At 41.1% G+C, this 17,577-nt stretch overlaps 1 protein-coding gene and 1 long non-coding RNA gene across 3 annotated transcripts; both read right to left on the reverse strand.

Moving 5' to 3' along the window:
• Nucleotides 1-895: 895 nt before the first annotated feature.
• LOC124654607 lies at nt 896-2,836 on the reverse strand. Of its 2 annotated transcripts, none has more exons than XR_006988395.1 (3): nt 1,581-2,836; nt 1,398-1,494; nt 896-1,300 (listed from the first exon to the last, which is right to left on the reverse strand). It is a non-coding gene; the product is annotated as an uncharacterized LOC124654607 (long non-coding RNA). The 2 variants fall into 2 exon arrangements; XR_006988396.1 differs by having other exon boundaries at nt 2,540-2,835.
• Nucleotides 2,837-10,807: 7,971 nt separating this feature from the next.
• LOC124657864 (pathogenesis-related 5 protein Cup a 3-like) lies at nt 10,808-11,491 on the reverse strand. Its single transcript, XM_047196345.1, has one exon. The coding sequence runs from the start codon at nt 11,489-11,491 to the stop codon at nt 10,808-10,810; it is 684 nt and encodes a 227-aa protein (XP_047052301.1).
• Nucleotides 11,492-17,577: the final 6,086 nt, after the last annotated feature.

Below are 17,577 nucleotides of genomic sequence, written 5' to 3' on the forward strand. Positions count from 1 at the left end.
CCTCAGCATCACCTCCAAGGAGTGCGCCCGGAGCGCCCTTGACGCCGTGGCCGCCCCCGCCGGCCAAAGGTTTCCCCGGACCAAAGCCCCAGCCCCGCACACCGCGACTACCTACCAGATCCGGCGAGGCCAGATCCGGAGACATCGGGATCGGAACAGCACAGGCACGAGCCACCGTCTTCAGATCTGACCGGAGGCCGACGGGGCAGCCACCGCACCGCGACCTCACCACACCCTCTCCTCGCCGCCCCTGCAGCCAAGAAGAGGAACCACCAGCATCAGCGCGCGCCTCCTGCCGCCGGAACGGCGCCGCCCTCCCCAAGCGAGGCCGCCGCCCCAGATGCCAGAGCTCTCCGCGAGGACCGCGAAGCAGCGAGATCCCGGCCACCACCTTCCTTGGCAGCCGCGCGCGGATTTCCGGGCGGCCACCTCCGGCGGCGGCGAGGAGGAGGGAGGGAGAGGGGAGGGCTAGGGGGTCTAGGGTTTGGGGTCCTCCGGTGTCGCCCCAAGCGGGAGCGACACGGGAGGAAGGGAAGAGCAAAATGCCAACTAGCCCTTTTCCCTGTGAGTAGTTATCAATTGCAGCTGCAGTAGGAAAAGATCTCAGATCCCTGTGAGAATTAAACTGCTTTCTTTGGAATTTCTGCAAAATTATACGCCCATGACACAACTATGACCTCTTTTCTCAACCGATAGGTTACATACTCTTTGAGCATGCAAATCTTAAAACTCAATTGGAGAACAGCAACTGCCGGTGGCACATTCAACACTTCGGTAACTCTTTCACTTGCGAGTCTGTGTGGTATTCTAGTATGGGCATTTACATGATAAATGCATGAAAAAAAAGAGAAATAAAATCACAAGAGACATGGAGTATCGTAAGATTCATCGACGATAGGTGAAGCAGGAGACCATAACTGTACTCATAAAACACACGATGCAGATGTTCTCTCTACAACTTACCGACACAATCTGTAAGCAGCACATCAAAGATAATCCCTTCATTTTATTTTCCCAGATTCTCAGTTGTAAGAAATGTAAAATTTCTCTACAAATATTTAAATTGTCAGTTGAGCTGTTTTATTCTTCCTATCTTTGGCGGCGGCACCACGGAGCTGGCCGCCGGCGCTAGCGAGGAAGGCGGAGGTGCGTGGGGTATTGGCAGCATCGGCAGAGGGGTCCTGGGTGGCTTCCGGGGTGGCACAACCTTCACATGTAGTACTAGTTCAGTTACAAGGTTGACAAGGTATTGCCAACGAGCCACCATCACGCCCTCATCATCTGCTCTCATTTTTTGTAACTGAACAATCATTTGGGAGAGGATTTTAGAGATGGAATCAATGTTGACAGAGTAAACAATATAGTTTTCAAAGATGACAAATGTTAACTAAGCTAACCATCTACAGATGCATTTTGAAGCAAACAAAATGACACCGCTTCTTCAGCGACGGACAAAGCACAAGAAAATCATCGAACTTGCTGAGCCATATCTTCCTGCATATCACATACAAATTGAGGATTAAAAGTTTCCAAAACACAGTAACTCTAGACAATAGTTGAAGGAAATCATGAGAACACACATGAGTTACGAGTAGCTGGTGCAAGATATGAAGTTGTTCAATCAGTACATGAATTTCTCAGCCAGACGATCACAGAGCCAATAGAGGTAGCTGATGCACGTTTCTGAAGCAGTGCTAACCTGAACCTCTCAGTCTAGCAAGGTATCAATCTGACCACTATGTGAATGCCTCGGTTGCTGGCATGTTCATGTAACTGAACCATGTTTTTAGGAAAATAAGAACGGACATCAAAATGACCACAAACTGAACCATGCATGTCATACTGAAAATTTCAAATAGGAGCATCCATGCTCCAAATACATTTGTCCTCTCTAGACAAGCATCCTTTTTACCCAACATGATTTTGTAGATCATCTGAATCCTAAATGACTCGAGGGCATTTTTTACCCAACATGATTACCCAACTGTCAGGCTAGACCGCAAACTCCAGGGACCAGTGCTAATTGATCGTTACTGATTGGGTAGATAACTTGGTGTACGTGTATGATCATTAAGAAATACCGATTGCCCTTCTAAATTTAGCCGTCAGTATCCACTACTTTACTTTGTGATGATGTGAAGGGTGTACTGATATTTCAGTTATCAGTAAAAACTGGGAAAATTCAGCACTTGTAAGTTGTGATCCAGCAGGATCTGGTTCAGAACTGGTTTGCATTACCATGCAATTATCATGGTACACACGCAGGGACATGTTTGGTAGATAACGGATAGTAAACTAGAATATGTAAATGCCAATACTATGAATGTTGGCACAGAAGAGAATAAAGAGACAACGGTACTCAAACTCCTCTATGCAGAAGCTCTACAGAAAAACTGATGCAGCTAATGTGGTATATGTATCTCTTTCAGCACTACAAATTTGAGAGTATTGTTGATGGTCAGAGCAAAGGAAAACCAGGCTATAATTCAAAGCGTGAATCGAATCAAATTTCAAATAGTCAAACATAATTAGGTAAAACCTTGCGGCAGTGGCGTCCGATCCCGCAGGCGAGGATCGCGGTGGCCGCTGACTACGACCCCGCTGTTGAGGCTGCGGGCCCGATCCTGCCATTGAGGACAACGGCGGCAATCCACCGGACTTGGACGCGGAGGACTGATGTCCAATCCCGCAGTTGAAGAGACGGAGGTGTTGGATTTGACTGTGGCGTGTGGATCGGAGGCCAGCGGTGGCTGGCCGGATGACGGCAGCGTCGCTCGGGCGGGGCGGCGGAGCCAGGCCGGGCACAGCAGCGTCGTTAGTTGGAGGAGCCTGAGTCGGAGATCAATGGAGTGAGCTCGTCGGAGACCTGGGAGGAGGTCGTGGGAGAGGAGGAGTTTTGGGAGAAGATTTCCACCATACATTTTTTCTTTTTTGATCTGAACTCGCACGAGAATTCTTTTTGATTGGTTGGAACTGGCACGAGACTTATTTCCTTCCAAAACTCGTGATCTTGACCGTGCCAAATACATCGAAGGGATAACAGTTAAATAGTAGTTATCACTTGATTTAATCGACGGTCATAAAAAATCAGATTAGACGGAACCTAAATTAGATTAGACGGAACCAAGGTTCCGTGCCAATCACCGTAAAAGAGTTCTATATTCTAAAATGCAAAAAGGAGTTGTAGAGAGTGGCTGAATTGGAACAAATTGCTGCAGCTTTCCCCATGTCCGGATTCTATAAACTTCTTTGATGAAATAATAAAACTGAAAGAAGAAAAATGTATAACAGTAATCTTACTCCTCTGGTTATGGTGGCATGAAAGAATAAGGAGAAGGTGTGAGAAGTGATAAGGAATTACGAAGAAATTTATTTTCAGTTAACTATGATCTGTTAAACTGTGTGAAGGAACAATAGAATGCCAGGGAAACAAGCAAACCAAGGATTAAAGATAGTGTCCACCGCCAACTGACGTCATGATGGTTAACATAGATGGTTTTGCCAAAGAGGTGACTCAATTACGAGGGTGGGGCTTTACAGGCAACCTCGAGCGAGTAATTGACCCTCTACATGCTGAAGCTCAAGCCTTGCTACAAGCATCTATTATAGCATGTCAAATGGGTTGTCAACATGCAATCATTGACTGACTTATGTGTTTTTTAAATAGAGAATCATGTATGGAGAATATAGTATCTGAGGTTGGAGCTTCAATCGACAAATGTAATTGTGATGATCAATCAATGATGGGAATTCAAAATGAGGTTTCAGGTTTCTAAATACTAATTTGCAGCAGAAAGATTTATTATTCAAAAATATTTAAAATTTGTGTTGCATTGTCAAGCTGTGCTGATGTCTTATTGATACCGTTTTTTCTAACATATCACCTGTAGACCTCATGGTCACCTACATGAGATTGGATGTTGCTGAATGTCTCACCTTATGTCTAAGCAGCAAAGTTAAGTTAAATATCAAACATCTGGGTCTACAGGTCCAATAATTCCCCACAGCCAAACTGAACTACTAACTCAGTTTTAACTTTTAAATATTTAATGCAGATCACAGAGTTCAATAGTGAAGAAAGGAAATCAACATTACAAAAAAGAATTTTAAAGTATGGAAACTATCAGTATTGGCCGATCCCGGCATCAAACTTTTGAACTTTACTAGCCCTTTCATAGGAGTTAGAGTGGCGACCCTGCCTCCCACCACTCAAGTGGCCTTGCACCACCACCACCTCTGTTATTCTCCCTGGAACGTCCATACCAAGACGACAACAACAACTTTATCTCTTGAACATGTTATAGCAGAAAATATCGGTGCAACTGACCCACGAAACTGACAAGTTTGTCTGGAAGCTAACAAACTCGGTTTGTTTTCAGTTAAATCTATGTACCTTGACCTTATGAACGGTCATACTAGATTTCTGTGAAAATATCTTTGGAAGATCAAAATCCCCCTTAAGATAATTTTTTATGTGGTTTTTTAGTAATAAGGTGTTGCTTACTAAGAATAATCTAATAAAGAAAAGTGGACAAGTTGTCAAAAATGTTGTTTCTGTGATAGTAATGAGACGATTGATCACTTGTTTCTGTCTTGTCCGTTTGGAAAAATTATTTGGAGAATGGTATTTTCTTACTTATAACATTTCTCCTCCATCCAATATTACTAATATGTTTGATAATTGGTTCAATGGGGTTAATAAGAAGGATACATGGCATATTTGGTATTTCTGTAATTTGTTGGTCTATATGGACAAGTAATAATGACATTGTGTTTAATAAACATAAGGGAACCAATTTTTTGCAGGTTATTCTTCGTGCGGCGCATTGGATATATACAGGTTTGGGCATACCTTCTCCCGGAGGATCAGCGGGATACTATGGCTACTGGATGCAACCGATTTTTAACGGTCGCACGGGACTGCTATTTCCAGGCTACTGGATGGCGGCACATTAAAAGAATTGAAGATAGATAGTTTTTGTTTGCTTTTCATCTTTGTTTTGCCGATTATTGTCACAACCTTAGTTTCCACATGATTGTAATAAGTATACATTTTGGACCTATTTTTTAATAAAAGACATGGTTGTGTGCATCTATTGATGCAGCGGCCGGAGCTATGCTCCCATATTGAAAAAATAGAAGAAAAATATGACATTAAGCAACCCAACACTAATGTGTGTTGCAACACAAGCATGAAGCATGCAATGTCTTAAGATCAGTATAGAGTAAAGAAAAGAGTGCACTGTACCAACAAACTTTGTATGGTAAGTTTAGAGATCAAATTTTGCAAGCAGTTTCAGGACAACAATATTCTAGATATGACTATAATTCCTTGCATAGTATCAGGTTTTCTTCCTCTTAAGAATCAATAGCTGCCGTCCAATTTAGACATAACTTTTTTTTACGGTACCTGGTACTCCAAAACTATGTGCGGGAGTACCAGGCCGATCTGGCCTTTCGTTTTGGAGGCCAAGTGTGTATTATATTTTTTTGAGAGTGCCAAAAGGCTATTTTGCACTTTTACCATCATTTTGCACTTTGCCCCTCCATCCCGATAGAGGTCAGGAGCATCCCTCTTCAGATTGATTGCGATTGGCAGCGTGTCCTTTGCGATTGATCGGCGGCGCTCCTCTTTGCTGCATCGAGCAGCCGCAGGGAGCGGAGTCACCGGGGTCCATCTGTCGGCGTGCATCGACGCCACGGCCGCGCGGTGTCTCGTCCCCCCTACCGAGTCGAACCGATCCATCGTCTCCGCCGCCTCGAGCGAGGATCTCCGCTGCGCGCAGGCCCCGCCTTGATTGCCGTCTCGCCGTGAGCTGGTTCGTACTTGCCCTTCGTATTTACACTTCTCTCAGATTCATGAACAAGCATGCCCTTTCTTTTGTGCTACGTACAAGTCATCCCAGCAATGACCAATCCCTATAAAGTCCTAAACAAACAGTTCTCTGTCCGTGAGAGCATTACTAACCAAGGATTTAGCGGCTGACTGTTCTTTTGCATCTTCAAAACCATGTCTTCATTCCAAGCATTTATTCGCAAATAGGTATTGCAGATGAGGGTCATTTGTAGTTTACACAAATAAGAATCTATGGTAACTGGAATGAAACTAAGAACACCAAAAAAACATATATTGGAAGAAACAAATTTAAGTTATAGCTTGGATGAATGTAAGTGATATATATTGTTTACTGGAACATCAAAATGATTCTCATATAGTGGACCATGGAAGCCAAGGCTGCAATTGTTGTTGGACAGAAACGCCAATACGCATGTGTGGTCAATAGAGATGCGTCGTCTGCGAAACAAGGCTAGTGTTGCACTATTCAAACCTTGCATGTGTGGTCAATAGAGATGCGTCGCTACCGGGATCTGCGAAACAAGGCTAGTTTACACTATTCAAAGCTTGCATGTGTGGTCATTGATCAATGGAGATGCGTCGGGATCTACGAAACAAGGCTAGTGTTGCACTATTCAAAGCTTCGAAGATCACAGAGGGTTCGCAGCAGATGATGGAATTTCTAACAACCATTCTTGATGAGCCAATCGAAAATGATGGGATCACCGAGGAGACAACATTTGGTCATATACCTTTCCCATTATTCTGCCTCTAGCCATGCCTCAGGGGAGTCCTTGATCCAAAAGTCATTGTTCCCAATGGTGCTCCATCTAAGAAGAAAATGAAGCCATTTCATGAGACACTCAAGGAGACAAACAGGCGCAAGAAGAGATACATGCGCTGCACTGAATGTGGCACCCTCAACCAGGCAAATGTCCTAATCTGAGATAGTTATTATTTATTTATTTATTCACCTTATTGATACAGGTGCTCCATCGAAGTATTTCTTTTTTGTGCATCTAGTTCAGCCATAGGCCACATTCCTGAACTTGTCTATGTTCATTTTGCATTACAGGAGAGGTTGATCTGCAAGACTAGGTTGTTTCCATCATCTACAGAGCCGTATACCTCTTTGTAGATTAGGTTTTTCCCATCATCTACAGAGCCGTATACCTCTTTGTAGATTAGGTTGTTTCCATAATATACAGAGCCGTATAAGACTCATGCAATGCAACTAAATATTGACACGATAAAAAATTATTCATGTAGGACCAAATAATGAAGATGATATCACTTGACTAACTAAGTCTGAGCCGAACGAGAATTAGACGCATCTTTTATTTAACTGTCTATTTATTGATCGAGATACAACCATGTGAATGCGTATGTTGCAATTATGATCGAACCTACCTTGCAGGTACTACACAGAGTTGTACATAGTGATCCAAGCATAGAATTTGTCAGAATTCATGTCATAGTAGATGGGCACGAAATTCTCATTTTAGCTACACAACAATTTGGTCAATCCCACGTGCAAGTGTTCTGGAGTCAGGTCTGCCATGCCTACTATCAACGAATACTCAAAACCGGCGCTAGATGTAATTCTATCTCCACGCAGGTTTCAGTCGACATCCATGCCAATCTTCAGTAAAAGTCAAGAGAAAGCAAACGTCCCATTGTGATTAAAACATATACTCACAAGTACTACAAATTTCGTACGTATCACTAATCTATCTATCTATCTATCTATCTATCTATTATATACTAAAAGCAAAATACAGAGGTCTAAAATAGGGACACAAGGTTAATCCACATCATCTTAATTATTTTGACAGTTAGATCTTAAATATGTGGCCAAGATTTATTATTTTACGTAAACATGTTATGTTCCATCTGACACGATACATGTTGGAAAGTGTACATGAAAATACCGGTTAGACATATGTTAAGTTCCCTAATCTACTTCCCTAAAAAAAAGTCCCCTAATCTACTTGGTGGACCATGAGCATGTACATATATGAAGCAGTCACCTAACAATACGTGACATGCCCTGGAAAAAAAAAAACGTGACATGTTCTCACTTACGCACACAGCCACATATTCGTTGCGTAAAAGAAATAACAATCAATTGGTAGAGTCCATGCTTAACACGGAAGTGGGATCCACATCAATAGGCTGTTTAAAGAGGTTTCAAGAAAATTAGAAAAGTTACCGTGAAAAATTACACACAACAATGCAAAATATTGTGTTTGGCATCCCCATAAATTAGTAACTAAGTCGGACCGGATTGATTTTTACTATCCCTTTCAGTGTCCTTTGTGTAATATCCAGGGACCTGTGTATAATTTTGTATTTCTTTGACGTCCTCTTGCTTGCTTTCTGTATGCAGTTCTTAATGAATGGATAAGCGGCACCGGGTCCTTCCAGACCTTTCTTGGTTAAAAAAAAAGTTGGTCATGCTGCTGATTCAAACATACATATTTAACTGATATAAATTAACACATGCTAGGCATATAATTCATCCTAACATCAATACTAACTATAATATTTATATCTGATATCCGATCACAAATGCAACTCCTAAAACTCACATATATAAAACCTTACAACACTATTACATGGTGCATCCTAATTATTTGTCGGACTACAAAGTAAATTGAGTAATGTGCACTTCATTACCTAATTATTAATTGGACCACCAATAATACACACAACGACCATTTTAAAATGTCAGATAAATATGTTAAAGGGGTTCTAGATCTCAAATATTTAATAGGGTGTGTCCTGAAATAATATAGTAAAATTGATGATCGATTAAGATATCAAAATTATATCTCCAATGCCGGCGTAGTCAAACTAAATTACCTTACACGAGAGAGATATGGTAAATTGGTGTGAGCGAGAGAGAAGAACAATTAGACTGAATAGTGGGGATATACGAGGGAGAGAGATTTACTAAATTGTTAATTGTCACAATAAAAAAATGATGTTATAGTCCAAAAATGTAATATCATATACTCCCTCCGTTCCTAAAAAAAACTTCCCAACTTTATCTAGATACAAAGGTATATAGACATATTTCAGGCTTTAGCTATAGATTCATCCGTATCTTGAAAAAGTTACGACGATTTTTTAGAAACGGAGGGTGTATTGTTTTTTATGTAGTGGTATATTAATATAGAAACTAAGCTGCATCTCACAAACTTAAAATCTGACTCAAAAATACCATATATTTACTGTATATATCTCCTCCCCTTTAATATGTTGTAAGAAGGTGAAATGAAAACACTTAATATTTAACTAGGATCTTTTTTTTACAAAAGTAAGCAAACTTATCATTGTATTCCATTCAAAAGATCATTGAAACACCATGTTGATAATGTAAGTGAGTCAAAAAAAAAATTTAATTGGACCACAATAAACATATTTTTGTAACTACACATCTGATTAGTATCATGACTAGCAAACTGATAGTTAATCTCATATGATCAAATGTCACATAAAAAGCTAGCAGGAATACTATAATTTGATATACTGTTATAACCATGTACAAATGACACAGATGGTCATTAATATGGGTTGTTTTTAACTGATGTAATCAACCACAAGTTATATTTCATTTAGCACAAATCACATTAAATTGGCAATGAAACAATATTACTTCCTATCACATAATGTGAATACACATAAAGTTATCGTATTATTTATCAAACACTTTCGTCATACAAAATATGATTCCCTCGCAATTGCGAGGGCCACCATGCTAGTTTAAGTAATAATATATCACAAAATAAAAGTTTAACTCTTACCCTTCAGGGATGATGAACGGGACATTCATGGGGCTCCAGAGTTGCAAAGCTTTACTCCGGCGACCACTGACTGCGCGTCGCCGCGCCCACACTCTCCATACGTGCATGATCCATCTCTGCGCCCAAATCTGCTGCACATCCACTATTCAAGGTGTGTCGGTGACGAACGGTGCTCATGCACACATCATTTCCTGCCGCAAGAACACGATAGAGAACGAGACACACGTCCCAGGAGAGAGGGCACACGAGTCCCGATACGTTCTCAATGGAGGACGGCAATCTAATGTAAGTCCAAGAGAGTTGCACTGCGGTGAGCGACGAAAGAATGGTGGCGGAAGGAATAGAGTATGGACGCTAGCTTTCTAGTTTTGTCGAGGTGGTTCTCTCTAGTAGGGCTAAAGGTCATAACAAAAAAGCGAGGTGAGATCCACATGTAATAAAACTAGTCAAACAGATGATAGGTTAGTTGGTCTTAATGGGGTTAAGTGGCATAGAAACAACAACTTCGCTAAAATTACGAACAACCATCTAGTTCACCGATTCATGGAGGAGAACCATAATATTGCGAGAAACTAAAAACACAATCATAAAAACGAGTGTGGAGCGTTTGGAGCACTGGCTCCATGTAGCCCCTTTTATGAACAATTTAATTAAAAACAGGGTTTCAAAGTTTAGAAAAATATGAGCAAAATTCTAGATTTAGGAAATACTGTAGTCTACCAACAGGAAAAAAAATCTCAAATCAAAATACGCAGCATTTTGGGCTGCACAAAAATGACAAAATCTGAAATCTTAACTAGTGAACAGTGCAAATTTTAAACCTCCAAAATCTATCCGATTTTGTCATTTTTGTTAAGCCAAAACTATAAAGTTTCGGGTTGAGATTTTATATGTTAGTTAGTACATAGTACATCATTATGTATGTCCATATTTTTTCCCACATTTTTTTGAAACTTCAAAATCAAGTTTTAAAATTTTGACAAAATAAAAGGCTCCATGTACCCCGAGGTCCAACGTGAATTTCCCTCAGAATCACAGATGCTAATTTGCATTTACTGATCGAGATACAGCCATGTGCATGCGCACATCACATACAATACAAATGATCGATGCTACCTTGCATAGGACTACATGCTAACTTATTTATCGATATCATATCTATCTAAGGGCAGAGCACGATTTGGTAGTTGGTTCCTGTCTGGCAGGTGAATGTGCTTGTTTTATCGTCCTTGGCATAGCTGTATGCGTCGGGGCACTTGCTCTTGAAGAACATCGAGTACTTGGTCGGCGGGCAGTTTTCCGTGAACTGGCCCCTGCAGCAGTAGGTGTCCCCGCCGAACTTGCCGCAGGAGCTGGCGCACCCTCCGGCGACCTTCAGCTCCGGCAGGCACTCCTTCGTGATGTCCACGGCGCAGCTGGCGGCACGGCACGGAGCGCCGTCTAGGGGCTGGAACCTCATCGGCACGTTGAACCCGTCGACGAGGGACAGGTCGAAGAAGTCCGGGGCCCCGTCCTTCCCCAGCGTGTACTCTGCAATTGTTGTCGGCTGCTCGCCGGAGAGGGTGCAGGCCAGCTTGCCGGCGCAGTCGCCGGTGATGCAGCGGCCAACGCCGCTGCCGTTGAAGGTGCACCCCGTGCGCGGCCACACCCTGGCGGCTGCGGTGCCGGCCGGCATGGTGAGAGGCCACGTCTGGCCCGGGTCGAGCCGCACGCCGCCGCCCGGGAGCGCGGCAGGCCAGACTGTGTAGGAGCACTTATTCACGACGGTGATGGTGGCCGCGTGGGTGGCAGCGGCAGCTACCAGGAGAAGAAGAGCGATCTGTTGGAGGACGCGAGAGGACGCCATTATGGCTGGTGTCGTTGCTGTTCTTCCTATTGGCTGCTGGCTTGCTGCTGTGCCTGTGCTGGCAGTGTGCATGGGCTGTGCTGGAGAATGGAGATTTGCAGCTGCGACTTGGACCTATTTATAGCCGCGTGTGCGTCTGTTATATGATATGTTTATGGTTCGGTTGCGTGTCTAAGTATACATTTTTTTATCATATATATCATGCATATTATAATAGTATTTATCATACTATCTCTACAACGCATGGTATCATGTAGCAGTATCATATAGATATCGCATGAAAAATACATTTATGATATATCTCATAATATTTATTTTGTATTGTAGATGTTAATGATCTATTTTAAAAACCTGGTTAAACTTTACATAGTTTGAATTTCCAAAACAAAGCCAGATTCAGTGAAAATGAGGTACTCCTTTACTTGATGCTAAAATAGATGTATATATAACTAATATGTGTCTAGATACATCTATATTACCGTTAAGTAATATGAATCGGAGGGAGTATAACATAATGCTCCATAGAGTACACGAGGAAAAAACCTTACTATTTTAGACAGTAAAACATGTTTCAAAGTACAACTTTGAGTCCTTGATCTTATTGCAAAAATGCGTATAAAACGATCAACATACACTGTACAGGGTTGGTAGTATTCTGAAAAATACATCTAAAAAAAAATTACGCACTAATATCAAGTTCCAAATTTAAATATGTAAAACAATATCATTGACTAAAGTTGTAGAAGTTGGATTTAATCCATTACTTTTTTATTTACCAGAGGAAGTGTTTTTTTTATTATAACTAGTCTAGCGTACGGAAATCAATCCTCCCACTACCCCATAGAGGGAAACTCTAGTGGGTCGGGTTTTTTTCATACCGAAAGGGCACCACAAGATCACCGGACACGGAAACTTCTAGGAACTGTCCAAACTACATATTACAGAAATCTATATCTATTTTTTTAAATGGGGCAGCCCAACCTCGAAATCTATATCTATATTTATATTTGTATCTATAAATATATTATATATCTATATTACAAAATCTATCTGTACATCTAAATCTATATATGTATCTATCTTATATATCAATATTATATCTAAATCTAAATCTATATCTATGTCTGTGTCTATGTCTATCTTTATATCTATGTCTATATCTATATATATCTATATCTATATCTATATCTATATATTCTATACTTAATAATAATATAGAAAAATAAGCTTTCTTGATGTCAAACTTCGAACTACCCCTAAAATTGAAGGAAATTACCAACCAATGCCGCCAGTAACTTAAAAAAACTAGCACCTTTCTATCTTATTTTCCTTCATACTTTTCTCCACTACTAATAAAAGAGCAAACAAAAAAACCTAGGTTACACCGTCAAACATACACATCTCTCTCAGCGCCATATGATCGGTGCACTTGATTAAATCTATCCACACAGTAGGATATTAATATCGAGTGTTATGCGCTAAGCAAATAGTCAGGCGGAGTGCGGAAGGAAAACATCCCCCCATCCCTCCCAGCGAAAGTAAAAATATCACCACCCATTCTCTTTCTTAAGTCAAATCGCCCCCGCTCTAACTCCCTTCTCCCTGCCACCGCCGCAATGACTCAACTCGCCCCTACCGCCGCCTCGCGACTGCGACAACGCCAGCCCGCCCTGCCCTTGAGCCACAAGTCACCTCCATGGCCTGCTCCCACTTCGCCAACTGCATCCGGGACAGACCTTGGTGCCGCGTGGTGAGTAGGAGGCCTCGACACAGATACGCATCACCGGCAGAGCCAAAGCTCAACCGAGATATGCTTTCGTCACTAGGGATTATCATGTCTTCCCTTGCACCAGGTGCCACTTTTTTAATGCGGGCAGCCGGGACATCACCAAGGCCCTAGCCGGATGCACGACCACCACCAGGCTGCGTGGAGGTTCGCGGCCATACAAATATCACCGCCCAAGTGTTGGCACGCAAAACTGTCGCGCAACACCAAGATAACCGTCGTGCTTTCGTGACGACGAACGGATGATTTCCGAGCAAATCAACAAAGGATCCTCGATTTCGGAGAGGAGGTACGACCGTTTTTCAGCGCAAAACGGCAAAGATCAACGAAACCCTAGAGCTGCTAGGGAACCGCCAGGTAAACAAAAGAGAAAACGTACATAAAAGTAATAGGATAAATTGTATTGATAGATTCGATTGGTTGGGGTTTTCCAATCGGCCGTATGCCCGCATTATATAAGGGCAGCCTGGACTATGGCAAACAATGTAGTACACGGAATTGCTTCCTTCGTCTGCAAGCCGGTTATAGAATTCCTAATCTGATCTCTAATCAAACCGGCCCAGCTTATTCTAGTACATACGATACAACAATATGGAAATATCGACGTGTGTTCCGTACTTGGCCCGGTATTCTCCAATCTTCACGTCTTGGCTAGCTTGTCATGTATAGCTCAGGACCTGCAACATGCATCAGCGTATCTTCTTAATACATCTGAAAATCTGCCCAGAGTTTTGTCCTTAGTCGCACGATTCATACATTTGTCCTGGCTAGTAATTCCATATGCTTGATCTGCTGACGTGACAATTGCACCGAAACTCCACCAGACCTGTATTTTGAACACTAAACAGCAAGTTGGATATTTAATGTCAATTAATAATGTAAACACCACATTTTATCTAATTTGGCAAATAAAATACCTAGTAGCCAAATTATGTATTGAACACATGCCCCCCTGTTTTTGTTACAATATTTTATTTATCAAAAACACTATAACAGTACCTTAGCACGATGAAAACCACTTCACACCGGCCACACATTTGCTTAGGGCGATGTTCAAAGAATACATCGGCCAAAATTTTCTTAGGGCGATACTTTAAGTAACATATGGGCCAACTTTCACTTAGGACGATACTTGTAATAATGTATCGGCCATAATTCCTTCAAGCCTCTTGTCACATGCTAGGATAATACTTTTTCAAGTATCTTCCATTCAAAGCTTTTGGCAATTTCTTCCCCTGCAAAGATTGTACAAAATATGAATTTCCAGGAACAATCTCTACAATTGTATATGGACCTTCCCAACTCGGCGACCATTTACCGAATTTTATATCTTTAGTTCCAATAGGTAAAATTGTTTTTCATACTAAGTCTCCTATTTGAAACGATTTTTCTTTCACCTTTTTATTATAAGCCTTAGCTACTCTTAATTTTTCTTTCTCAATTTCTCGTAAGGCTCTTAGTCTCTCTTCTGAAACATCATCTATTATGTCCATCATCATGTTAGTATAATCTACAGCCGACAAATCATTTTGTCTGGCCACTCTAAAAGCTTGCAAATTAATCTCTACAAGCAACACTGCCTCATGTCCATACACTAGCTCAAATGGTGTTACTTGAGTTGCCCCATGCTTAGATATCCGATGAGCCCATAAAGCCTCCGAAAGCACTTCATGCCATTTTTTCGGATGCTCTTCGATTTTCTTCTTTATAAGCTTAATCAAAGTTTTATTGCTAGATTCGGCCTGTTCATTAGCTTGAGCATAATAAGGCGACGAATTTAACAACTTAATTCTAAATGATTCGGCAAATTCGTGAAACTGATGAGACATAAAAGAAGAACCTTGATCAGTAGTTAAAGTTTGGGGAATACCGAATCTGTGAATAATATGCTCTAACACAAAACTAATCACCTCTTTATGAGTCATATTTCTCAAAGGAACAGCTTCAGTCCATTTAGTAAAATAATCTGTAGCTACTAGGATGAAGCGATGCCTTTTAGAAGAAGCAGGATGTATTTGACCAATAAAATCTAAGCCCCACCCTCTAAATGGCCACGGCTTAATGATAGGATTTAACATAGCCGCAGGTGCTAACTGTATATTCCCAAAATTTTGACATTCTTCACACCCCTTATAATATCAGAAACAATCTTCTAACAAAGTCGGCCAATAAAAACCTGCTCTCTTTAATAACCACCACATCTTATGAGCCGACTGATGTGTCCCGCATATTCCTTCATGCACTTCACCCATAGCTATTTTAGATTGATCAGAATCTAAGCACTTTAAAAATAACCCATCTATTGTTCGGCGATATAATTCATCATTTAACAAAGTATATTTCAAAGCTTGTCGCCGAATTTTCCTATCCCTTGTCTGACTTGGATCTTTTAAATAATTGATTAATGGAACTCTCAAATCCTCAGATTGTAAATTATTTTCTAATTCGATCATCTGTGGCACCTGCACCGAATTCTCATTGGCCTGCATTATTCCTTCCTGTACCGAACTACAAATAGTTGTACCATATACTGATTCAATAGCTAATAGATCAGTCTTACTTGCAGCAACATCTAACGTTGGTGCCTCTAGTACGAGAAATCTCCCTCTGGTAACAATATAACCAGATGCTTGCTGTGCTAAATAATTGGCTCTAGAATTTTCTTCTCTACGTATATGATGGATAGTAAATGTATCTAGAGACTTAATTATGTCTAAACATCGGTCTAAGTAGCTATTTAGTAATCCATCAAAACAATGGAATTCGCTTTTATTTTGGCGCACTACTAGAAGCGAATCCCCAAAAGCATCTGTAATCTTAACACCCGTGTCTACTAAACTTTCTACAGCAAACCAAAACCTTATATTCAGTTTGGTTATTAATACAAGGACATTTCAAACGGACCGATGTTCCATAAGCTATATTATTAGGGGAAATTAAAACATTACCGACGCCATATCCATCTCTACAAACCGATCCATCAAAATAAAATTTTCATGGGCAAACACCAACAAAAAATAATATTATCCTCATCCTTAGTCATATATGACCAAAAATAAAATCGGCGCTAACTTGACCTTTCATAGCACGCAGCGATTCATACGCTAAATCATATTCTATTGGTGCATAAGCTTACTTTTCAATCATACCCCTAAGAATCGGTTTGTGTATCATATATCTAATCACATCAGCTTGGCAAGTTTCCACACATATATTAGAAAGTAGATAATGCCGAAAATTGGTACATATATAATATAATAAAATGCATAACGTACCATTCTCGGCTTTGAGTAAACGATGGCTTAGATATGTGAAGATGTACCTTTTTGAGATATCCTCTTCGTAGGGATCATCGGTGTATTTTCACTGAACCACTTATCACGCCACTTCTCAGCTAGCTCTTCGCCAATTTCCAATGCTCGCAGTCGTTGTACATGCCGTTTCTGAGTCCGCGTGAGTCCCATCGGGCACCATTGAGATCCTGGTTTAGTTCCAGGTGCAACTGCCTTAGTCATGCTGCCCCCCAAGTTCTTTGGCATGGACGGACATACATCTGTTGGGGGTAATATTATTTGCTTGGCCGAAAATACTCTATGCTGATCAAATACATTACTAGCTATAATTTTCTGGCCGTTCCTATTGGCTGAATCGGAACATTGTGTAGATTTGCTAGTATAAGACTTGACAACTCTTCGACATAAACTAGCTGAGACGGCATGTATGCTAGCCGATTCAAACTTCTTAGTTGAACTTGTATTAGAGAGTGCGCCGAGTATATTATTTGCTCGCTTTCCTTTTGTACTAGCGGGTTTTCCTTGAACTAAACCACAACCAACTTCATGGACGTAGGAGTTTCTCGGCCTGTGCTGATACACTGTAGTATTTCGGGCAAATATTCCCTCTCCGGCCGAGAAAACTCTCCGCTGATCAGATAGACCACCAGTCTCAGATTTCCTGTTGCCTTTTGCAGCAATTCCCTTGGTACATCTACGATTAGGTCCACCACATATGAAATCGTCTTCTGCATAGCAACTGTTACCTCTGTCTTTTTGCAAACTAACCTCCAACGTTTCCTCCTTCTGAACCAGATCAGACCATTGTTGCTGCTGCATATCTTTGCCACCACCACCTATTTTTAGCTCCCGAGGTTTCAAGCCGTGATAAGAATTAGATCCATTTATATTCCTATTCACGATGGTACCACTGGGAAAAATATTGGACGATATGTTGCTTGAATCACAGGGTTGCGTTTCTGTACTTTTGACAATACAATCAGCTGAGTCGTGTTTCTCAAGAGTCA

This window comes from Lolium rigidum, chromosome 5 (genome assembly GCF_022539505.1).
Source record: "Lolium rigidum isolate FL_2022 chromosome 5, APGP_CSIRO_Lrig_0.1, whole genome shotgun sequence".
NCBI classification, from domain to species: domain Eukaryota; kingdom Viridiplantae; phylum Streptophyta; class Magnoliopsida; order Poales; family Poaceae; genus Lolium; species Lolium rigidum.